At 39.5% G+C, this 25,420-nt stretch overlaps 1 protein-coding gene across 6 annotated transcripts in view; it reads right to left on the bottom strand.

Annotated features, from left to right (window-relative positions):
* Mtm1 (myotubularin 1) overlaps positions 1–25,420 on the bottom strand; it is a 138,404-nt gene that overhangs the window by 44,674 nt on the left and 68,310 nt on the right. For 5 of the 6 annotated variants that reach the window (XM_028856586.2, XM_037199281.1, XM_028856589.2 and 2 more), the window contains one exon: positions 25,047–25,148. In XM_028856586.2, coding sequence (XP_028712419.1) covers positions 25,047–25,148 — 102 coding nt within the window. Of the gene's footprint in view, positions 1–25,046; positions 25,149–25,420 lie in introns of those variants that run through there. The other variant, XM_028856592.2, reaches the window with a different exon arrangement.

Below are 25,420 nucleotides of genomic sequence, written 5' to 3'. Positions count from 1 at the left end.
TATTCCTCTGATCTCTCAGGTTTTAACCCCAGTATCTGGCTCTGGGTTTTTTATTAATAAGACAATTTAGCACTTCATCTTACAGCTTCCCATTTGGCTCATGGAAAAGTTGGAGTCCTTCTAATGGCCCACATGGCTGTCTGCCACCTGGCCACTTCTGGATCCTGTATACATAGTTACTAAAACAGAGCTTAGTCTAGAACACATATTTTTTGTCTGAGTAGCACAGTGAATCCATGAAGCACCTGTAAATCCTAGAGATGCTGTGACTGGGTGCTTGTCCAATAAGTATCTATCTCTCTATCCATTTTCTTCTGTAAACTCCTCTGAATGTCAATGTCCCTTCCCCTGCATTACATGGAATTTCTGGAAAAGTCTTTGCAGCAAGTTTTCTTTTAGGGCAAAAACTAATCACCAACATTCTGGAACTCAATATCTTCTTGAATTTTCCTAAGCACGTGACACTCTTGGTGGCTCTCAAGTATAACGGTGTCAGACCTAAGTGCTATATTCCATAGTATATAGCATGCATCTCACATTTTAGCCATGGCATGGACCACTTAAGAAACTGACCAAGGCCCCAGCCTGACACTGATTTAATGCTTAATTTTTTGATGCTAGTGGAGAGAAGAAATGAAGTCTGTTAACAGATGTTTCACCTCGGACTTTGGTGAAAACAGCACTAATATGCATAGTGGACTTCTCTAATCATTAGCACAAAGTCTGGCACACAACTAAGCAGTTTATTGATGACATATCATCACTCTGAACACCTGATACCATCCTTGTCAGTACCTGGTATGGGTAAATACTCACTATCCCTGAATGCTATGCTCTGGGCAGAGTTGTAGATGGTAGATAATTTGAGAATTAAGGATGTGTGGCTATAGACTTTTGAAGAAAACAGTTTTTTTCTCTTCTTGAAATAAGTTCCTCACCTCTGCATGACTTTAGTAGCCTCAATTTACTTACTTCTTTGCATCTCTCTCATGAAGCATAAGTGAACATGGAAACACTTTCAAAATAAATGCTATTCCTGAACCAATGGCTTAGATAAAGTTTTTCTAGAGAAATAAAATGTAGGAATGTTCTTAATAGGTCGGTAGCACTTTCTAGGTACATTACTATTTCTTAATCTTTGATATTAACACTTACTTGTTGCCTTGGTCATTCCTTGATGTATGTTATATGAAAATTATTAGAAGACTAAAGCTATTTGGTTCAAATTGCCACCATCTCTGTATTATCCTCAATACCTTAGACTAAAGAGAAATCAACATACAGGCAATGCCATTTTTTTGTGATTAGTACAAAAACAAGACAAGGTCTCTATCAGCTATCTATCAGATGGCCTTTCTCAAGAAATTCCTTCTACAATGACACTTCACATTGTAAACTGGGTCACAGAAGTATCCAACCTGCAGCTAGTGCATGTGTCGCACAATAGCTATCAAAGTGGTTAACATATTTGTAGGTAACACCATGTTTCAGTGTGAATTCTCCCCCTTCTCTGTAGAAGGCAGCAAAGAACTGGTGACAGGAAGAGCTCCTCATTTACTCTTGAAGCTAAGGGCCAGACTAACAGCTCAAATATTTTGGGAAAAAATGTTTGAATCACATAATTGCTAAAATTTCTCTTCAGGAAATAATATAGCAACATGTGTGATGCTGTATCAGAGCCTGGGGTGGAAAGCACTATATTCAAAATTCCAACAAATTAGCTTTGAATTCTAGGGAAGTATGTTTTAAAAAGCATTCCATAAACCATTTGGCTCAAGTAAAGCAACCATTCTAGAACAATAGATGCTTATAACTTTCAAAGTAGAACATACTGGGATTTTTCTAGATGTTTCATTTTTTTCTTAAAGATTTAGATACGGGAAAGAAGCAAGAATTTTACAATGTAAACTCACTGTTGCATAACATGAAGTCAAATAATTACAGAAAATAAAACAAATATTAAGTGGGAAATCTAAGTTAATGGAATCCATACACCAGTATATCATTAGAAAGTACAAAGTCCCCCACAAATGGTAACTTATTACCAACCTAACCCAAGTCCCTCTTTGAAAAACGTTTTAACATGAAGTTAATGGGTTACCTGACTTGAGATTTTCAGCTAGCATTTTATTTTCTCTTCTAGACAATAACTTTAGAGTTTTGAGGTCCTTAGTATTTCATTAGTGAATTGTCATTCCCAAATATAACCTTGGGTGGGTCTGGTTTTGACTCTATCTGAGAAGTGAAGTCTCATTGAGAGAACATAACCAAGTCTAGAGCACTTTCTATTCCAAGCACCAAGCATGCAGTGCCATTTGCTTAGTAGGTGAGGATGCTATCTACTCTCTTGATTATTTAAGCACTGATTCAATTTCTTTGCCTATAGAAAACTCGAAAAGAATTCAGTCCTAACCTAGTAAACTCAGAAGAGTGACATGTTTTGCCAAGAATTGGTGACGTGTTGTTGGTCAGTGTGCTCTTTGTAGCTTCCTTCTGGGGTGTGGTCCTTCCCCAACCAGATTTCTTTCTTAGAACTGGGGTATGTTTGGCAGGTTACGTTTCAAGATACACATGTCCCACCTTACTTCTAGGGAACCAGAATCTCTAAGGTCTGTAAGAGCTAACTTCCCTCCTGCCCTGGTCCTAGAAGGGCAGGTAGCCTATGGAAGAATGCTTAATAATTTGTATGTAGTCAAGTTATTTGAGCAATGGCTCTTATTTCAAGTTAGAATCACAGAATTACATATTTACAGAGAATGTAAAGGGGGACTCCATGTACCCTTCAGCTAGTTTCTCTCAATTACATTTTATGTAAGAGAACAATGTCAAGACTGGGCCAGGATATTAGAAAAGCCAGGTGTAGCTAGAGTTTTCCTGCCTTGCCCACAGTCAGGACAAATCTCTGTCACCCGCCAGTCCCACAGCCACTCAGACCCAACCAAGTAAGCACAGAGACTTATATTGCTTACAAACTGTATGGCTGTGGCAGGCTTCTTGCTAACTGTTCTTATAGCTTAAATTAAGACATTTCCATAAATCTATACCTTGCCACATGGTTTGTGGCTTACTGGCGTCTTCACATGCTGCTTGTCATGGTGGTGGCTGGCATTGACTCCTTCTGCCTTCCTGTTCTTTCTTTTCTCCTCTCTGTTAGTCCTGCCTATACTTCCTGTCTAGCCACTGGTCAATCAGTGTTTTATTTATTGACCAATCAGAGTAATTTGACATACAGACCATCCCACAGCAGCCAGGCCTGGCCCAGGCTTCAGCAAGTGCACAGGTTTTTCCTTTGTTTTATCCTGTATAACAATATCAATTTGGGCATTCCATCACTTCCAATACCTACTAGTCAAGTTGTGGAGACTAACAAATAGAGCATGTGCATGTTTTTCCACATTAAAAACAGCACAATGTAACATTTGAAAAATGTTAAAGGACAAAGTTGAGATGAAAATCTCTGATTTTGCACAAGGGGAAAAACAGCTTGGACATAAAGAATATAACTTGTCATTTTCATTTAGCTACATTTAGCATTGTTGTGTCTTGGGGGGAAAACTCCAAAATAACAACAGATTCTGGCTTTTTGCTTAGCCATTATTTTAAAATGGCAGTTATATAAAGATTTGCTTAAACCATGCAGATAAGTTTTTTAAAAAAACACGTTTTAAGTTAGCATATAAAGTAATGGGTTTCATTATGGTATTTTACTACATGTATCTTAATTTTACACTGAGTGTTTCAAATTTTATTGAGATGTATAAATGTCTCCTCTGACTGACTAGGGTTCCTCTATCACATGAGACCTCTTCCTCATACAGACCTGTAGTGTCACCTCAGAACTGGATATTCAGAGCAGACTGATGAAGACTCAAGGTCATCTCAAATGGAAGACAGTTCCATGGAAATCATGTCTGTAGTATTTGAGGACCTGGGTATTGTGCAGTGTTGAGACTGATTGCCTAACATGCATAAGAACCTAGGTGTGAATCCTTAGTGCCAGAAGAACAAAGAAAAAACAGTATCCCAGGGGATATACTGAGGAGCTCTGTACACTTCTAAGTGCCTTCAAATGACATGACCATCCCACAGCAACACATAGATGTTTAAGAAGATCAACTCCTTTGAAAAAGTAAACAGAATTATTTCTCTGAATATCTAACCTCAAGATTCTAGGGGGCCACTTACTAAGTGGTTCTTTTCTGACATTTTTATTTCTGCTTTGGTGGGTTTGTTTGTTTTTAGACAAACATAGTCTCATTCTTGGCTTGCCTGGAATTCTCTATGCAGAGCAGGATGGTCTCAGTTCTTGGCAATCCTCCTTCTTCAGTCTCTCCAGTACTTAGATGATAGGTATGTGTCTCTATGCTTGAGTTTTACTTCATTTTAACAGAAATTTACAGGACCATTTTTTTCCAATATTAATTCCTGATATTCTTCTGAACTGATGACCTTTTTTAAAGCTACCATTCTACTATTTTAGGACATACAATGTCCTCATTTGTACCTTTTAGATTACACTTAAGAAACAATGTCTCTTCATTTCAGAAAATGGTTTTTTGAAAGTCTGAATAACCCTCACATTTAAAGAATCATAGAAGGTACTGCAGTCTAAGTAATGAAAATAATTTTATTAATACTTTGAGAATTTCATACAATATATTTTGAGCATCTTAATTCCCCTCTCCCAACTCCTTCCACATCCACCCCCATCTCCCTACCTCCCTAACTTATTTTTTAAAGTTATCACAACTAATATGTGTTGCTCAAATACTCTTGGGTGTGAGTCCTGCCCTGGAGCATGGGTTAACCTAGGAGTGGTCACACCCTAAAAGAAGAGAGACTCTTCCTCACTCAGCAGCTATCAAATGCCAAGATCTCCTCAGCTAGGAATAGGATGTGCAATGCCCACATCTCAGATTCCATTCTGGTATTTAGTATGCCTTAGGCTTGTGCAGGTTTTCTAAATGTCATCACAATCACAGAGTTCATAGGTGCAGTTGTCCTGTTATGTCTGGAAAACACAGTTTCCTTATAGTTATCTACCACCTCTGGTTCTTAAAATCTTCTCCTTTTTCTGTAAAGATTCTTGAGCCTTGGGGTAAGGGTACAGACATCCCATTTAGACTGAGCACATGACAGTGTTTTATTTTCTACACATTGGCCAGTTGTGTGTCCCTGTGTTAACTGGCATCTACTATAAGAGAAAGATGTTTCTCTGGTGAGGGTTGGAGGATGCACTAATCTATAGGTCTAGCAATAAATCATAAGGAGTTGTTTTGCTACTACTATGTTCATTTAGTAGAATATAGTATTAGTTTTTCCCCTACAGCCTATAACCTATTTAGTCACAGGTTTCTGGCCCATTAGCAGTACCAGGTATGGGTTCTACCTTGTGGAGTAGACACTGGATTCAATCACAAAGTGGCTGGTTAATCCCATCACATTTGCATCACTATTGTATCAATGGACAAGTCTTGACAGGCCAGTCATTACTGTAGCTCATAGGGTTCATAGCTGGGTAAGGTTGATGACTATCTTTCTCCTCCAGTAGTATGTATAGCATCTTCCAGTACTATGAAAACTAGGCTCGCTCTCTTCTCTCTCCTCCCTCTTTCTCTCTCTCAGACACACACACATACACACACACACACACAGACACACACACACACACACACAAAAGAACAACTTTTAAAAAGAAAAATGTTGAGACAGTTTCTTCAAGCTTTTGCTTGTCTTTTACCATAGTACTGTCGATTTCTAGCACCCTTATACATATACCATGGCCCTTGACAACAAACCCCTAGATTGCCAATCTGTCTGGTTTCTTCACATTGCACACCACTCATTCAGTTAGTCCTAACCTGGCTGCTACTCCTACTCATCTTCCAGTATTTGTCTCTTCTAGGAAACCCTTTTTTGAATGTTCTCATGTGCCACTGTACTATATGCATTTGCTTGTCTACAACATTCAAGTAATAGTGCTCCTTAGGGAGTGCCTAGAGACAGTGGAAATCAGTTCCAGGTCTGTAGGCCCTATCATGACAAAGGCATTGAATGCCCATGCAAAACTACAGGGAGAAGAGATAAAAAGAGAAGCGGAACAAAGGAAGGCTGGCCTTCTTGCTGTGGGATGTTCTGTATGTCCTGTGGGAGCCTGTTCTCAGGTTCCTCGTGGCTTTACCCAGCAGGTCTGCATAGAGGATGATTAGGACCACGGGCCTGAGTGCAGGTGTCTGAGATGGTCTGCACTTGGCTGTGCTGGGGGAGGAGGTCTTTTGCTCTGCCCCTTGGCGTCTCTATAAAAACCCTGGGGTAGAGACAGTTGGGGCCCATTGAAAAAGATTCCAGGCCCTCTCGAGAAAGTGCTGTGGGATGGTCTGTATGTCAAGTTGCTCTGATTGGTCAATAAATAAAACACTGATTGGCCTGTGGCTAGGCAGTTAATATAGGCAGGACTAACAGAGAGGAGAAATAAAAGAATAGGAAGGCAGAAGGAGTCACTGCCACCCTGACAAGCAGCATGAAAAGATGCCGATAAGCCACGAGCCACATGGCAGGGTATAGATTTTTGGAAATGGATTAATTTAAGATATAAGAACAGTAACCAAGAAGCCTGCCACGGCCATACAGTTTGTAACCAATATAAGTCTCTGTGTTTACTTGGTTGGGTCTGAGCGGCTGTGGGACTGGCAGGTGACAGAGATTTGTCCTGACTGTGGGCAAGGCAGGAAAACTCTAGCTACACCCTCTCAAACAGTGAAACATCTTACAAATCGTGAGCAGCTAAGAGCTAGATGTGGTAGCACATATCTCTAATCTTAACACTCAGGAGGTAGAGCTAAAAAAATCAGGAGAGGATTTCATGGACAGCCTCATCTATACAACATGTTCAAGGCTAGCCTGGGTTACAGGAGACCTTGCCCCCTCCTCTAATGGAAAAAAGCCCAAGTCTTCAACAATTAAAATAGCACTGGGCTGGTTTTATGGTTCAGTGGTAGAATACTTGGCCAGTATACACATGATCCTGGGTTACAAAAAAATAATTGGTACACCGTTAGAATGATTGGTGCAAGAAGAGAAATATGACTCTGCTGTGGGATGGTCTGTATGTCAAATTGCTGTGATTGGTCAATAAATAAAACACTGATTAGCCAGTGGCCAGGCAGGAAGTAGGTGGGACAACGAGAGAGGAGAATTCTGGGAAGCGGAAGGCTGAGGCAGAGAGACACTGCAGCCACCGCCATGACCAGCAGCATGCAAAGATGCCGGTAAGCCACCAGCCACGTGGCAAGGTATAGATTTATAGAAATGGGTTAATTTAAGCTATAAGAACAGTTAGCAAGAAGCCTGCCACGGCCATACAGTTTGTAAGCAATATAAGTCTCTGTGTTTACTTGGTTGGGTCTGAGCGACTATGGGACTGGCGGGTGACAAAGATTTGTCCTGACTGTGGGCAAGGCAGGAAAACTCTAGCTACATGACACATCATAGACTACCTATCTATCAGTGGACTAGTCAACAAATAGTATTTCAACAACAAGGGCCCTGCACAAATATATTCCTATTAAGTTTCAAATCTGGGACAAATGGCTGAGGTGCCTATTTAACATATCAAAGTGGACCTGGCTGTCAGGTTCTCCTAGCATCCCTCAGTCCCTACCTGTTACAAGGTATGGCTGGCATACCCTGCCCTCTATCCTAGTCTCCAGCCCAGGCCTGGTTGCCCTTTCCCCAAAGGCTCTTTCATATATAGTCCAGATATTTGGTTATCTGGCCCCCTTTCTCTTTTGCCCTCTTAGCTACAGCACCGGTTTCCCTTCTCTCCCCTCTCCCTCCTCCACCTTCTCTTCACATGGCTCAGCTAAACCTGGTCATGTCAGTCTGGACTCTCCCAGATGTCCCTGTCTCTTGCTATGCTCTTTATTTTATCTATAATTAATTTCTCCTCCACCATACCTAGGAGCAGTCATGTCCTTTCCTTTCCTTTCCTTTTATTTCTTTTTTCATCCAATTCCATTCCTAAAGAAATCAAACTCCTAGAAGAACATACAATAATGAATACTTTTGTAGTACTGATCAGGGGAGTATTTCCTAAGTAAGCTACACACCCCAGAAGTTATAAAGGCAAATTGTACAAAGAAAAGCTGCCTTCATGGGCCTCAGCTCTCTCTCCTTATGAAGGCCTGATTACCTTTGTTGTTACCTACAAATCTGGATTTTGGAGCATTCCCACCATTACCTAAGTCACTAAAGTGGTTTTCTATGCTGAAACTGTATTCTGTATAAATGACCTGGGTATTTCTACCCCTGACTTCTTTCTTGGAGTCTAGAATCTGGTATATGCTAGAGAGCAGGTACCTTAATGACCAACTCCTTCTAAAATAACTGGGCCCTAAGTCTTACATGCTCTCCCTTTTTAGCAACTCTATAATTTTGATAAACATTAGAGCATAGGTGCCTTTGTAAGCAACTTTTGATAAAAACCCAGAATGACCTTTCTTTGTTGGAAATATCACAAGGGCATCCTGTTCTCACCACTGGAAGAGAACTCTGGATGCTGTGGCTGGTTTCCTGAACTTTGTCCTGTGCAGCTTTCTCTTGGCTGGTTCTACTCTCTACCTTTTGACTGTAATAAATCATACCTGCACATACAAATAAATCATACAAATAAATGTTGAGCCTTGGAAGTTCTAGTGAAATCACTGCACCTGAAGATGGTCTTAGGGATCCCTACCACATGGTCAACAAATTCTACCAAATGAATATCCTAAAGTTTTCCATAGCAAAAGCACTATAAATACAGTCCAAAGTAATACTGAGGCAAGCATGAACAACTTATATTACAAGTCAATAGAGCTATTAAACAAGGAGTGCCTGCACTTAACAAGACCAAAAATGAAATGAGCAGAAGATAGAACATAATGGTGCAATATCAAAGAGCATTCAATTTCATGTGATACAAAGCAGAACTATGATTCTACATTTTTGCCTATCATGATGCAAAGATAAAAGAGTTAGAAGACACCCTGAGTTGATATGGTAGGTAGAATAGTGACCTCCCAAAATGGCTGTGATCTAATCTTTGGAGCCACTCAAATTAAGGTCCCAGAAGGAGTTATGATTGCTTATAGCTGGCCTTAAAACAGAAAGAAAGTAGCCTGGATTATCTGGGACTCCCTCATAATCCTAAGAGAACAATGAGTATAAGAGGGAGGTAAAGGAGGCAGTGAGAGAAGCAAAAGGGAAACAAGACAAGGAACACAGGTGGCATCTGGAAGGCCCAAAGGCAAGGAAATGGATTCCAACCTAGTGTCTCGAGAAGGAATGCAGCTCTGTATAGATACCTTGATTGTAGCCCAAAAATATTCATATATTCTCTCTCTCTCTCTCTCTCTCTCTCTCTCTCTCTCTCTCTCTCTCTCTCCCCCCCCTCTCTCCCTCCCTCCCTCCCTCTCCCCGCCTCTTTCACTCACTTCTGAGCTCTAAACTATAATATAATAAGCTTTTTTTATTCACTCAGTCCATCATAGCAGTAATGGGAAACTAACACATTGGAGAGGCTAAGACCAGGCATTCTAACCAAGAGTGTATACTGGTATATCTGCTATAAAGTGACATTTTACAAAAACAGTAATTCTACTTCAAACCAGTTAGCCTAAGAGGTATGTGAATATATACAAAATGACGAATATGCAAGGCCTTTCATTGAAGTATTTACATTGTGCCAAAATGGAATCATTTTAATATATATCTATCAAGAAAAGACTAATAATTTATAGCAAAGTCAAGAGAATACTGTTTAGTTTTAAACAGAGTGGAGAAGCCTATTCATTATGTAATTTCTATTGGTGAACAAAAAAGCAAGACACAGAGACTGTATATTGCATGCTACCATTAAGGTTAAATGGGGCAAAGGTTGCAAGTAACTTGTGCAGGTTGAGCATCCCTAATCTGAAAATCCAAAATTCCAGAGCTCCAAATATGAAAAATTTCAACTATAGCATATTTAGCAAATTTTGTGTTTTGGAGTATTTCTTATTATAAATGCTTAGCCTATAAAGCCTATGGAAATGTTCCACAATCCAGAAAACACCAACATTGGAAATATATTTTGTCCCAGCACTTTGGATAAGCGATACTCACAGTCTCCCCTAGCACTAGGTGGGCATGTGATTCATTGAATGAATACACTGGTTGTTTGTGGAGAAGGCATGGGATAATGTGGTAAAGTACACAGGAAGGGTATTACTTTTTAAAACTGTTTTGTTTTTGTTTAAATGACTTATTTATATACATTGGTGTTTTACCCACATGTATGTCTGTCTATGTGAGGGTGTTGGACCCCTGGAACTTGAGTAACAGACAGTTGTGAGCTGCCATGTAGGTGCTAGGAACTGAACTCTGGTCCCCTGGAACATTTGCCAGTGCTCTTAACCACTGAGCCATCTCACCAGCCTAGGTTTTCAATCAGGAATATACAACAGTTATTTAAAGATTAAATTGAGGGCTAGGTAGATGGCTCAGTGGGTAATCTGTAAGCACAGGAACCTGAGTTCACAACCCCAGAATGCATGTAAAAAGTCAGATGTGGAGGTATCTTTATCCCTAGCACTGGGAAAAGCAAAGACAAGAGAATCACTAGGGGCTTGTTGACAGCCAGCCTAGCTGAAAAACGGTGAGCTCCAGATTCATTGAGAGACCCTGTCTCAAAGAAATAAGGTGGAGAAATGGTTGAGGGAAACATAATACCAACCTCTGGCCTCCACACAGTGAGTAAACCTACCTGCACATACATGTACACTTACAAAATTAAAATATGTTGAATAAACACTTTGCCTACACAGATCATTCTAACAGACTGGTTGCTAAAGATTCATATTTATTCCATCCATTAACTTTAGTATATTTATTGGGTCAATATTTACTGAGGACCCACTATAAACAAGGTATTAAATGGAGAAAACAACAAGGAGGACAATATCACTGTAAGGAGTTAGAAATTTTCCACAGGAGATAGATGAAGAGGGTACAGTGTAGTGCGTACCTGTTCCACCTATGACCTTGAGATACCAACCCCTAGCCTTGGAGCTAGTTTAAGAGTTGAGGGATATGTATGGCTCACATGGTGTGGACTGACTCAGGTAGGAGCAGCATGAGACAGGACATCAGCTTTCCAGGATTCTGCGATGATTTTGCCTTATTCTGTCTAGTGAGTTGTTCTCCCCAATATAATTTCTGAATAAATAGTTCCATTATCAGTATCTGTGGATTATCTGCAATATTCTGGTGCCCAAGGCGTTTTAGCTTTCTTATAGGATCCCAATGAGCTACCATTGCCCCCTAGACAGCAGAAAGCGATTTTAAGAAAATGATGTCCCCTCTCCCAAAAGGTTTTATTTTCTCAGGGTTATGGATAATTGTCAGCTGTTAAGATTTGGTTATAAGTTGTAATAGGTTTGGAGGTGGAACAATAAGGTTTAGACTCAGGATTCACCTTTTGGAAAAGAAAAAAGGGAATAGATAGAAGGGGAATACATAGGATAGGATATTGAGGTAGATTATTGTATCTACTTGTAAACTAATTTATCTTATGAGTCTTAGATAACTTGCACTGGTATGGATTCTTATATATTGATACAAATGTAAACTATTTTTCTATTTCTGTTTAAGATAATTTGTATATGATACAAATTCAAAACTATATTTGTCATATTGTACATATGTTTTTACTCCTGTTTGAAATATTTTGTATATTGATATGAATGTAAAATTATATTTGTCATACTGTATTATGTTCTTCCTCTGTTTAGGATATTTTGTATACATGGCTATTAGCAAATACCTCAGTCTGACTGTAAGAGAATAGGAGAGTAAACAAAAATACAGAGATGGGACCATCCTGTGGAAGAGACAGAGGTTTGCAATAAAATTGATGAGACAATCAGAACTGCATCCAGGTAGCAGAATGGTGGAGAGGAAACCATACAGAGGTAGGAAAACTAGCCAAGCCTACTTCTGAACCAAGTCAGGCTGGGAACAAGAACCATTTAGATTTAGTAATCGCTAAGCAGCAAAGAAAATGCCTATGATCTTGAAGTTTGAATCAAGTAAGGCACATAGAGGATATATTTTGAGGGAATATGGGAGAGTCATTTTAAACAAGCACTTAAAGCTATGTAGCCACTAAGGAGAAATATGACACTGTAGATTTGTAAATCTTGCTTAGAAAGGCAATTCTGGTGGACATGAGAGAAAGTTTGCCCAGCAAGCAGAAGAAAACATACTTTTCTAGAAAACTCACATTTATACCAAAAAAGGCAGGAAGAAGAAAGAACAAGACACTTATACCTAACAAGCTAAAGGGAAAGTTAAATTTCAACCCAAGAGGGAGGATTATCTAGAAATGTGATACTCTGGTATGTCCAACCCTTTCACATTGCAAAACAATGTTGTCATTTACAAAGTTCACACCTGACAACTGTGTAAGTGAGTTGCCACAAACCCACAAATGATGGGGGAATGTCTTTTTGTATGCTGTGAAAATATGTTACTCTGATTGGTTGATAAACAAAGCCGTTTGGCCAATGGCGAGGCAGAATAGGGTTAGGTGGGACATTCGAACTAGAGAGGAGAAAGGAGAAAGGCAGAACAGAGAGGATGCTGCCAGCTGCCCATAAGAAGCAAGTTGTAAGCCACAAGCCACATGGCAAAGTATAGATTTATAGAAATGGGTTAATTTAAGATGTAAGATCTAGCTAGCAAGAAGCCTGGGCCAACAGGACATACAGTTCGTAATTAATATAAGACTGCAAGGACACGGGAGCCAGGTAGGCACAGGAAAACTTTAAGTTACACACAAAAGTCTCAGAATCAATTTCTCATAACACGTTTAAGTAAGCTTATGGTTTTGTGTTGGGCTACATTTACAGCTATTCTTGACCACATGCATTGCACAGGTCAAACAACCTTGGACAATTGTATCATGAAACTTTTGCTGAACACAACAAAGAGTACTCTATATAATAGAAAAAGTTTTTCGATGTATTAATGAACCTGTGAGAGAGGAATTAATGTAGAGAAGCCAAAAACTAGGCACAAACAGGAATAAAGACTTTAATGACTTAGTTTTCTTGGCCTCCTGGGGTTTGTGAGATGGAAAATCAAACTGTGGGTTCACCCAAGATGGAATTCATATTGGAAACCTCCTTCAAAGAAGCCTGGCCTTCAAAATTCAAAATGTTACCACATAAGCAGGGGATAAAATGGGAAATAACCTCTTTTGGGTTCCAAGAGAACCTGAGTCTGAATTACTGGTATTGAACAAAGAAGAAAACATATCTCTAACAACTGTCTACCGAGAGACTCCCCAGCCATAGGTCAGCCTAACATGTACCCTAAATCAGAAACTGAATTGTTCCCAACTGGAGAATGAATTTAAAACCTTCTCAAGCTGCCTGAGGGCCTTGGTAGAAGAAATTTATAACCCTTTCAATCCCAGGCTCAGACTATTTCCATAGATAATATTCCAAAGAACAGGAGCTTCCAGGTAGTATCAGAAATACAGCAGTAAACATACTCAAGCTTCTCCTTTTGTAGAAAAGCCACAAAGAGTTTGAATTATAGTAACTAGACACTACTATAAATGATAATGTGCTGAAATAAATAAAAAATCATATGGAAATTTTGAGTGAAGAGGAACAGATTATAATAAACATTGGTCAAACAAGTCTGAAACAGAATGAAAAACAACTTTCACACACAATGGAAAGAAAACCAGAGCAAATAAAACTTAGAGGTAGCTAAAGTAGAAGATAAAATGGAAGAAATTACCCAGCCTGAATCCTGGTAGTCAAAGGATGTACCCCTGCCTGAAATGGTTTATATTTTATATATATTTTCTATGTACTCTTTGAAAGGAAGGGGTGTGGAGTATAAGGGAAGGCTCAAGAGACTCATTGTGGGGGGGGGGAGTGTATATGTGAACGAAGTGCTCACAGAAGCCAGAAGGGGGCATCAGTGAGCCATCTGATGTGGAGGCTGAGGACTGAACTCAGGTCTAGAGCACTTAAACTATCTCTCAAATCTCAAATCCCACTCCCCTCCCCGTGTTTTTTTTTTTTTTTTTTTTTTTTGACAGTCACTCACTGACCTAGAGTTCACCAATTAGTCCAGGCTCCAGGGATCTTCTTACTAACCTCCTCAGCAATGGGATTATAACCACCTACCACCATGCTCAGTTTTCTAAATGTAGGTTCTGGGGATTGAACTCATATTTGTATGCTTTACTAACCAAGCCATCTCCTCAGCCCTGCTTTTATAATGTGTAAGGTCTAGTGCCATTTTTGGAATAGTTCTGAATGAATGGGAGTGGGGGCAGGTACATGGATGGTGTTAGTGAGTTCTGGAGTAGATATTCATAAGGCATAGGCAGGCAGGTAATTCAGTTCTTTTGAAGCAGACAGAAATTCTGAGGGGTATCTAGATGAGACCCTGAGTCCAGGAGCTAGGCAATGCTGAGAAGAACCAAACACAGTCAAAGGCTTTGAGGAAGCCAGCAGTGGAGGGGAGAGATCAAAGAGAAAGAGGTTAAGTCTCTCAGAAGGCAAGACAGGAGATTGAAAAATATGGCTAGGGTTTTTTTTTGAAGAATATTTATTTATTTTTCTGAAATAAACTAATGTATTTATGGAACTTCTTTGTAAGTTATGCAGATAATGAATGGTTCATCGTGGCCCAGGCCTTTGTTGTGAGGTAAAATCTCTGAATCTTTGCAGAAATGCTCCTCCATCAACATAGATTATGTACAGTAAAAAAGAGTAAAATGGTAGACATACATACATACATACACACACACAGTTTGGGGAGGGGAGGGAGGAAGAGAGAAAGAGAGCAGGTGGGAGAGAGAAAGAGAATGAGACTTACTATAGGCAAGGCTACATGCAAGGAGAATGGTGGCCATTTAGAACAATGATGAAGTTACTGCTGAATCTGAATCTGTGGCTTTCTTTCCTCCTTCATTCCATGCTCAAAGGTCTAACTGACTTTTGCTGGCATCTTCTGCCTTCTTTATGTCACACTGCCACAAAACCCATCTTCATCTCCAAGGTTCTTAGTGTTTTTTTTTTTTTACACTTTGGGGGCTCACCACCTAGCCCCAAAATTAGCTAATTTATTGCTTATTCAAGGGAAAACAGCCTGCACCAAAAATAAACAGAAAATTGAAGACATATTTTATAGTACTTAAGTCACATGTAGGCTGAACACGGGGAAATGTGTACAAGCACTTCTCATTTCAATTCTGATCTCAAAACGATATTTCCTTTTATCTGTTCATTCTGTAATCAACCTAAAAAGGAGGAGTCCACTAAATCTTTGTGTCATTTAAAATTTTAATATAATCTAGAAATATTTCTCCATTTCTGAGCTGAATAACAAAGGCAGAGAATAAAACTAACTCTCAAATGATCAAAAGTATATGTGCATAACTCACTTCACTAATTTTTATTTAATTTTACTTATAAGCCAGCACATTTAAAGTTGAGCAGGAGAGGACACAGGTAAAATGGTCCAGGGCTTAATTCACATGACAGGGTTTGATCTCATAAAAGCCAGACCCCCTCCAAAAAACCAATTGTACATATAAAATGAAATGTCACATTACTGCCTACAAGAATATACATTACTATGCATTAATAAAAAATAGAAACACATACTTAGAAAAATCTAGGCAAGAAGAAATAAGCAGCAGATACCATGAAAACTAAAGGTGACCAAGGAGACTAATGCCTGCCAATGTTCAGGAGGTGCAATTAAAGACACTGCTCCCATCTTTGGAGGCAACATGCCACCAGACACAGCGAAGGCTGAGCAAGCCAGTTAGTTGCTTTCCTCCTGAAATTTGAGACAGCCAGTGAAAGCCCCTTTACACTTGCCTACCTTAACAGATACAAGGTCAGATGTGTCATACTCCCAGATGAAAACAAAAGCTGCACTTTCACGACTGCTCATCAGCTCACAGAAGAATGAGGGGGAAATACTGTGGTTCTTAACCTTAATCTAGAATGTCATTAAGAAATGGGAAGTGCAAACACAAATCTGAAGTGAGTTATGCATGTTTCCCTAAAAGTAGTTAAGTCTGCATAGACTGAGGAAACAGAAAGAGAATGATGGAAAGTACTCTCTGAAGGGTTCCTTTCATTCCATAGCATCACTTCTATTCTGCACTACTGGTTCGGATGCTTTCTGGATTTAATACTCTGGTGACTTCTAGTCCTTTATCAATGTACAACCCATGGTTTGTTAATAATACCACTAATCTTTATATAGCATCTTTTTTTAAAGGGCTTAAAGTTTCCCACACACTATCACAATTCCTTTATTAATAGTCTGTGGGGAGTTGTAGTAGTCATTCTTATTTCTTATACCTGCTGGGAAAAATGGTGGGCTAATAACAGAACAGCTGGCATTTATTAGGCACTTACTGAGTGTCAGACAGTGTTATGGGCACTTTGAATCATCACAAAAAAATCTATGGGGTAAGAACTATTATTATTCACACTGCAGATGAGAACACTGAATCACATAAATACTACGTGACTTTCAAAGTCTCTATGCAGGAAATTCACTGAGCCTCACTCTGACAGAGGTCACTGAACCCATAACCTATGCTAGCTGTAGCACACTAGATGAGCTTTGCAATCAAGTCTCCTTATAGCTCTCCGTATCAGTAGCACATGTGAGGCTGGTATCTGAACCTTATGCTTTATATCTAAAGAGTGCCTTTCAAACTTTCTGGATCGTGATTATAAGTAAGGGATTAACTAACTCCATGACCTAGCATACTGCCCGACACATGCACACACCCTTAGAAGAAACATCTCAGCAAACTATACACCCCTATGCTGTTATGCTTTACATGTTTTCTATTCTATTGCATTAAGGAGACACAACGATTCATGAGTCACTAATAGGCTGGGGCTGATACTTTAAGAAACTTTCATCTAGCTGGACATCACCTTTAATCCCAGCACTTGGGAGGCAGAGGCAAGTGGATCTCTGTGAGTTTGAGGACAGCCTGGTCTATAGAATGAGTTCCAGGATGGTCAGAGCTACATACAAAAACCCTGTCTCAAAACAAAAGAAAACAAATAAAAAAACCAGAAAAAAATAAGAAATTTTGATTGCCCTATTTGAATAGAAAATGACCAAACAATCAAGCAAATCAACAACTGAACTTTGCCATATTTTGTTATGTTGACAAACTGTTTCTGTAGTCTTTCCATGCTTTGCACACAGGTACTTGACTCTGGTTTCTCCTTACAAAGCCATATCACTTCTCTAAAATTTATGCTGAGCTACACGTAATTTGTGATAACTTCTGATGTTTGAAAAGCAGACATCAAACAAGAAGTATTTCAGATGAAACATAAAATGCAACCTAAAAGCCATGCACACTGAGAGCTCTGTGCTGCTATAAAAGTTGCAGTTGAATTTCAAGTTTAAGTCCTGATTTGAACATGTTAAGTGGTGAAGATAGTAATGGTTCAGAAGGCAAGAGAGGGCCAAAGGGGCAGTCTCAATAAACATGAACTCAGCTCAGCTCTTGCCCTTCAGACACCATTTCTTGCATTCAACAGCAAGTTTATTTCAGACTTCAAATAATGACAACAATGACTGAGATGATCCATACTAGTTTAACAGTTTCAAATTTTTCATCAAGTGGTGCTATTCATGCAGCAGCCCTTTTATTGTTCAATGCAATCACACTTAGATTATGCTGCCAGGAAGTCTTCTTGGCATACATTTGAATCCCCACTGTAGCAGTTTGGAAACTTTTCTTCACCTCCTGTCTCATAGGAATAATTACCCTTTTTCCTTTCTAAACTCTGCCTCACAAATGGGGACTTGAGCCCTTAACCCTCTGCCTTCTCCAGGATCCAAGTCTAGAAAGGACCCCTCTTTCTGTTGTATTAAAGCAGGGGGAGGGGAAAGGAGCATTTTTACTTTCCTCTGTCCACAGATACATTCATTTGCCTTTCTCACACATTAAAGGGTAAAATTTTCTTCTCTAGATATGGTTGCTACTCCTACTTTCTGGGGATGCTGTGAATGTGTTGCTCTGATTGATTGATAAATAAAATGCTGATTGGTCAGTAGCCAAGCAGGAAGTATAGGTGGGACAAGCAGAGAGGAGGATTCTGGGAACAGGAAGGCCGAGTAAGCAGACGCTGCCAGCCGCCACGATGAGAAGCAACATGTAATATACTGGTAAGCCGCGAGCCATGTGGCAAGGTATATATTTATAGAAATGGGTTAATTTAAGATATAAGAACTAGATAGCAAGAAGCTTGAGCCATTAGGCCAAACAGTTTAAATAATATAAGTGTCTGTGTGTTTATTTGAGTCTGAGTGGCTGCTGGCCCAGGCGGGACTGGAGATAGCTCCAGCTACACCTACTTTCCTTTCTTTCTCTTTTTCCCCCTTGCTTCCTTTGCTTTCTCTCTCTTTTTCTTTCTTTACAAACTACTATCCACTAAACTGCTAATTGACTTATGTATCCTCATAAGCACTGGAGTAGACACTGGGCCTATGAAGATAAGGAGAGGCTTCTCCTCCCTGCCCTTCTCTTTCAACTATTTTCCCAAAGTAAATCCTTTTCTGACTTCCTTACTCTCTCAACAGAGGGCTACCCTTCCCATTACTTAAACTTGAGAACCAAAGTGAATGCATCCTTGTCCGTACCCTTTCTGACCACACTGCTGCCTAAGTCTGTGGAGTCTCTTGTCCCACTCCTTCCCACTCAAGTCCTTGTCTAGGGCCTGCAGTTCTCCTATTTGTTTTACCTGAAGATGTCTTCATTTTATCACCATTTCCTTGTGAACCTTAGCAGGTCTCTGTTACTTCCTGTGTCACAAGCTCTCCTTCCACCCTAGCATTAACCTTCACCAGATGATCCCAGATCTCATCCCTAGCTCCATCTCAAACACATTGAAATGTGAGCTTTTCCTCTTTCTGTATTGAGGGCCAGGTCTTGCCTATAGCCTGAAATCCCACTTCCTCCACTTTCTTGGCCCACTAGAAACTAAATTCATCCTTTAAGGTCCAATGCCTACTGGCTATGAAATCCATACAGGCTCTTCCAAACCCCTTCCTGAAAGACACCCCCCATGAATTTCCTTTGTATTCCTCTTACACAACTGAATGTAAACTACCCTATATTGGAACTACACATATTTGCCATGTCATTCCCACTAGACTACCTGTATCATTCATCCTGCACTATTTCTCAACTTCCTTGGTTGTTCTCTATGCTACCCTACACAGGAATCTGAAATGAACTCAATTTAGGAAAGCAGTATCAATAGTGGATTTGTTTATTACATTGCTTTAATGACTGATTTACATATTTTTAAGGATGAATTTTAGTAGTTAAATGTTGTAAATGAGAATGAAGTTTTCTAAAACCTTTGTATGAGCAATTCAGTTTATGTCTCCCCTCCCCCCGAGTATATAACATTACTGATATCCTAAGGAAAGAACCAAGAATTTCCAGAATAGACATAAAAAACAATCCATGTACCACAACCCTAAATATCAAATTCTCTGTGGATGCCTCCCTCCAATGATAGACATAGGATTCGAGGTCCTGACAGAAAGATCTATTCTACTCATTTCCATATAATCATTTTTCTATCACTTCTAATGAAACAGTTTAATTAAAATCCTGTCATTGTAACAGCCCATGTGTGGGCTTGGGATATAGCTCAGTGTAGACTGCCCGCCTAGCTGTTTTCCATCCTCAGCCAGCATTTCCCCAAATAAACAAAAGCATTCCTGTACAGAAGCCACTATACTGAGGCTAGAGAGATAAAGGGTGATGCCTGCCCTGATAAGCTCACAGAATAATGGACAGGAAGGGCTGGTAAAGAAAATTACGATGTAATTATCACACAAAGAAGCTATGTTATGTACTCCAAGAAAGGAACCTAACAATGAAACAGAAAATGATTTCTTGAGAGGACCACTCATAGCATGGGACAGCAACTCAGACTGAGTAAGACACTAAAGGATGACTGGAGGATAGGCATTAGAGAGACAAGTGGATTGTAAGTTAAGGTGACAAAAATACAATCTAAGAAAAAGGCAGTCTTGCACGGTTAAAGTATAGGGTATGAATCATGAAGAGTTTCTGAGGTTTTTGTGGGGGCAGTGGCATGATTGTCCTTTTTTTGAGATATGTAGACCAGGGTAACACTGAACCCACAGAAATACCTTGCTTCTGTCTCCTAAGTGTTGGTTTATAGGCATGTACCATCATGTCCCAAGGCACAATTGTATTTAAATTCAAAACAAAAAAAGTGCAAGGGATAACAGCACTATACTATACTGGAAAAAAAGGAAAAGGAGGGTAGTGAAAGAGGGGGAACCAATTTAGAAGTATGGTTTAAATGAAGAAGCACAAATAGAAATGGGGAAAAATAGTTGAGTAACAAGTAGGACCTACAGGAGCTGCAACTGATAAACTTATGAAAGGAAAGTCAGGAGAAAGATTTTTTTTTCAGGCTAACAGGTTGCTTCTTTATTTATACAGCATTTAGTAAGCATGGATACATTTCTGATTTTCCAAAACATAAATCATATCATTAATAAACAGTTATCATTCTTACTCATTAACCCTATAATCCAATTTTTAAGAATCTGGAGGTATATTACGGCCTGTTCTCAGGCTGGTAGCTTTGGTAGCTTCAAGGACACTAGACAAAAGCAAAATCTTCAAGCCACCCTGGGAATTTTGCCATGCCCCAAGCAGTGTATTATTAACTCTTAATGGTCAAAGTGACCAAGAAAAATCGTCAGGCAAAGCTGCTGTAGTTTTTATTAAAATTCTAGCATAATACAATGTTTATATTTTATATCTTTACAGAATTTGTCTATATGTCTAATGCTGGCATTCTGTTGTTCCTTGGTTATATGATACCACTGTGATTCTGCATGTGCTAACTTTTCTCAGAAAAGAAGGTCCTGACCTCTCATTCTTTTATCATCTTTCCACTCCATATGTTGCTCATCAGTGTGTCTCTGTGTAAGGCAGAGGTATATGCCATGTAATTGTCTGAGTGTACAGTGGGAAGAGGCTTATAATCTGAAATGTGGCCAACTCCTCTAGCCCACCCAATCTTGTTAACCTGTGGTGATATATTGTGTACCCTAAGAAAATTTGCCTCAAGATCAGAGAGACAAAGGGACAAGACACTGCCACGTCTCACCTCACCAATTCCACAAATCCTCTGACTGAAATGCTAAGTCCTCACCCGAAAAAGCCTCTAGTTGAAAGGGATGCTTCTGCTGAAAAGCCTTTAGTTCCTTCCTGTCTCCTCACGTCTTATATAGCTTCAGGAGAAAGATTCTTAAAGGTGACTTGAGATTACTGAACATGAGCAACTAAGGATCCTCAAGTTTGGAGGACACAGAGGACAAAAAAACAAAAACGATGCTGGGTAGTGGTAGTGCATGCCTTTAATCCCAGCACTTGGGAGACAGAGGCTCTCTGTGAATTTGAGGCCAGACTGGTCTACAGAGTGAGTTCCAGGAAAGGCGCAAAGCTACACAGAGAAACCCTATCTTGAAAAAACAAATCAAACAAACAAAACAAAACAACAACAAAACCCCCCACAAAACAGGTTTTATGATGTGTAGAGAGAAAGGGTCCCATTGAGCTTGTAAAGCACATGGACTTCTGGAAGGGAGTTATTCAGGATTAGAGAGGTTAGATTCACTCCAGGGCAATGTCAGGGATAGACTTAGAAGCCATGTACACAGTGATAACTCCATTATATGGGAATAAATGAAATCACCATAGCAAAGCTGGTAACATAATGGGAACTGAAAGCTGAGGGTGGAACACTGATAAGATTTTTACATTGAAGGAAAAAGCAAGGGCAATAAAGACTGAGGAGGAAAGGTCAAAATGGTGCTGGAACACAATAGCCAAGATACAAGAAGGAGTTCAATTTTGTTGAATTTGGGAAGAGATGAAATCAAATGCAGATGGAAATCATTTAGCCAACAAGAGGTCAAGAGCTCTGTATTACTTAGTGTTCTATCACTATGATAAAATATCCTGATAAAAGCAACTCAAGGGATAAAGGGTTTATTTTGGCTCACAGTTCAAAGGTACATTCCATCATTGCAGGGAACTCACAGCAGTAGGAGCTAGAGACAATTGATCACATCACATTCACAGTCAGAAAGCAAAGAACAACGAATACTTAAGCTTAACTAGCTTTTCCCTTTTTGTGCCCTATAGGACCAAAGTTTAGGGAAGGGTACTTCCCACTTTTAGAGTGGACCTTTCCACAATTAATCTGATCAAATTAATCCTCCACATGTGGAAACTTCCAATGAAGGAAAGCAAATAATAGTCTTAACAGTTATGATGTCTATAAACCAGAATAACCAACATGACATAAAAACCATAAGGGTGCAATAGTGGCACACATATCTTGGTGATAACCAAAAACCTTCTAGTTATATATAAGACCTGCTCAACAAAAGAGAAATTATGCCTTGTACTGGAAGCCTAAAACAATGCAAGGCAAGATAAGTCATGGATCTTGGAAGAGAACCTACAACTTCCACTTTCTAAATCAACATAATTCATAACTACATTCTCAATATTTATCCTTATTCCCACAGGTAAGTGTAGTTTTCACCCCTTATCAAAAAAACTTCTCTTTGTAACACATGGGGATCATTACAGAAAACTACAACTGATCAAAATGCAGAGAATAAGAGATTATGTGATGCCCAGTTCCAACTGATACATCTATAACACAATTCCTGCACCTAAAGCTCAGGGCTCATTTCAAAAGATGGAGAAGAAAGATTATAAGAGCCAGAGGAACAGAAAGCTGGCTGTTAAATAGTGTTTCCAACAAATGTCAGAGAATCTACACCTATAAAGTCTCCTCAACATGGATTCCCAAACAAGATACCTAACATGGAAATGAGAAAGCTTTAAAAGACACAAAGGATGCCAGAGAAAAGAGAAAGCTGATGGCTCAAGATTTTGAAGGAAGATGGAATAGGGCTTCAGCTTTCTCAAACCTGTTTGTGAGTCATTCCTTCAATTTCTAATAATACAGAAATAGATATACATAAATCAAAATACAACATGTTCCTTGACAAAAAAAAGATTTTAGATCTATTCCCATACAAATATTTATATAGAAATATTTTAAAAATCTTATTTGATCAGAAATATAGAAAACTTTGGTAGAATTATTGCCAAAGCACATCACATTTTCATTTGCCATTCATGTAAGAGCACTCATTAGATCCTCCTGATAGCTTCTCCCTTCTACCAGGTGAGCATTTCCTGTGACTCAAAAAACTGCTGGTGGTAAGATCCAGAGAGAGAAAAGTCTTGTATCATTAGGAGAAAAATATCTCACATCTTTGTTGTAAAAAAAAAAACCCACTTTAATCCCAGCACTCAGGAGGCAGAGCCAGGTGGATGAGTTTGAGGCCAGCCTGGGCTACCAAGTGAGTTCCAGGACAGGTGCACAGCTACACAGAGAAACCCTGTCTCAAAAAACCAAAAAAGAAAGAAAGAAAGAAAGAAAGAAAGGAAGGAAGGAAGGAAGGAAGGAAGGAAGGAAGGAAGGAAGGAAGGGAGGAAGGAAGGAAGGAAGGAAGGAAGGAAGAAAAAAACCCCAAAACCAAACCAAAACAAAACCTACTATGACAACAGATGAAATATCACAAAAAAAGAAATAGAGAAAAACAATATAAGACAGTTTTGTGATATGATCCCTCTTCCACGCACTCCATTCAGTCTGCTTCTCATGTATTTTCTACATATAACAAAGCTGTTTTGGGTTGGGGATGTAGCTCAATTTGGAGAGTACTACCCTAGCTTTCATGAAACCCTGGGTTTGATCCTCAATGCCTCATAAACCAGACAAGATAACACAAACACTGGGGAGGTAGACGAAAGAGGATTAGAAATTCAAAGTCATTCTCAGCTATATAGTGAGTTTTAGGCCAGCCTGGGCGACATAAGATCTCATTTTAAAATAATAGCTAATTAATAAAACTATTTATACATTTAAAAAGAATTATTTATTTTCCTTGTTCTCCCCTCAATGAGTGTTCACCTCTAAGTTTGTGGAGATTGAAGCAGAGGAAGACAGGGATAAGATGCCAGCAAGGTATGACAGTAAGAAAAAGAAGTTAAGCCTAGTAGCAGACACTTGTCATTCAAGCACTCAGGAGGATGAGGTAATATGACCATGAGTTTCAAGTTAGCCTAGGCAAATGTAGGTCAAGTCAGTAGAGTGCTCAGTTGGCATGCATAAGGCCCTAGGTCCCATCCAAGCATTACATAAACCAACCATGGTGGTACACGCTCGTAATTCCGGTTGAGGTAGAAACAGGAGTATCAGAAGTTCAAGGCAATCCTTGGCTGCATAGAGTTTGTGGCCAGCCTTAGATACATGACACTCTGTCTCATGGGAGAGAGAGAGAAAGGGATGGATGGGTGGAGGGAGGAACAGAGGCAGAGATAGAGAGACAGAGGGAGAGAGACAGAGAGGAAGAAGGAGAGAGAGGGAAAGAGAGAGGGAGGAAGAGCGAAGTGAGGAAAGAGGGAAGTATGGTTTTGTTTAATGGTCTTAGGATCAGTGGATCTGTTCCCATTTTGAACTGGTGCCACAAAAGTCTGCTTCACATAGCTTGTTAGCACCAATGTGAAGAGTGATGAATTCTTGGAAGAGACTTAACAATACTTTTCTAAGCCATTTTATTTTCTTACTATCACAGACTAGGTTTTAAAGGGCACACTCATGGCTGGAAAGCACAAGAAGATCCCAGGCTATTTTGTACTAGTAGGGAGGAGACCCTTCTGGAGCTGAGTAAATCATACTTAAAATGTGCCACACCAGAAAATACAAAGCAGTGAATCCAAGAAAGAGTAGCCAAATTCTCAAGCAGTTTTCACAGAGACTTCAAAACATGCTGATGCTTAGGGGAGCCCTGGACTTTACCAGACTGTGTGCCAGAGGAAAGGCATATCTTGTGAGGACCTCAAACATATCTCTTCTGCTGTGGCCTTCCTGCTTCAATGCGAACCTCAGGTTTCTCAAATCCTAGAAGCAAAGAGAAAGCACAGCTGAGTCTTCAAGGACATTTATAATTACCAAAAAGTCTCTTTAGTTAAGGGAGAAGATTCACTTATATATAAAGGCAATTTATCTAGACTAGTAAGAAAATTACATTTTTCTATGATATCTTGACTTAATTCAGTTTAAGAAGACCTGGAGATAGTCCCACTCTAGCCAAGAAAGTAAAGACTAACCACTTCACCAGAAACAAAAGTTTCCAAACCAAAGTGCTGAAGACAAGACAGTAGAAACACAGT

Source organism: Peromyscus leucopus, chromosome X, assembly GCF_004664715.2.
Source record: "Peromyscus leucopus breed LL Stock chromosome X, UCI_PerLeu_2.1, whole genome shotgun sequence".
Taxonomy (NCBI): domain Eukaryota; kingdom Metazoa; phylum Chordata; class Mammalia; order Rodentia; family Cricetidae; genus Peromyscus; species Peromyscus leucopus.
The sequence above is the reverse complement of the archived record's forward strand: the minus strand, read 5'-3'. Positions and strand labels throughout refer to the sequence as shown.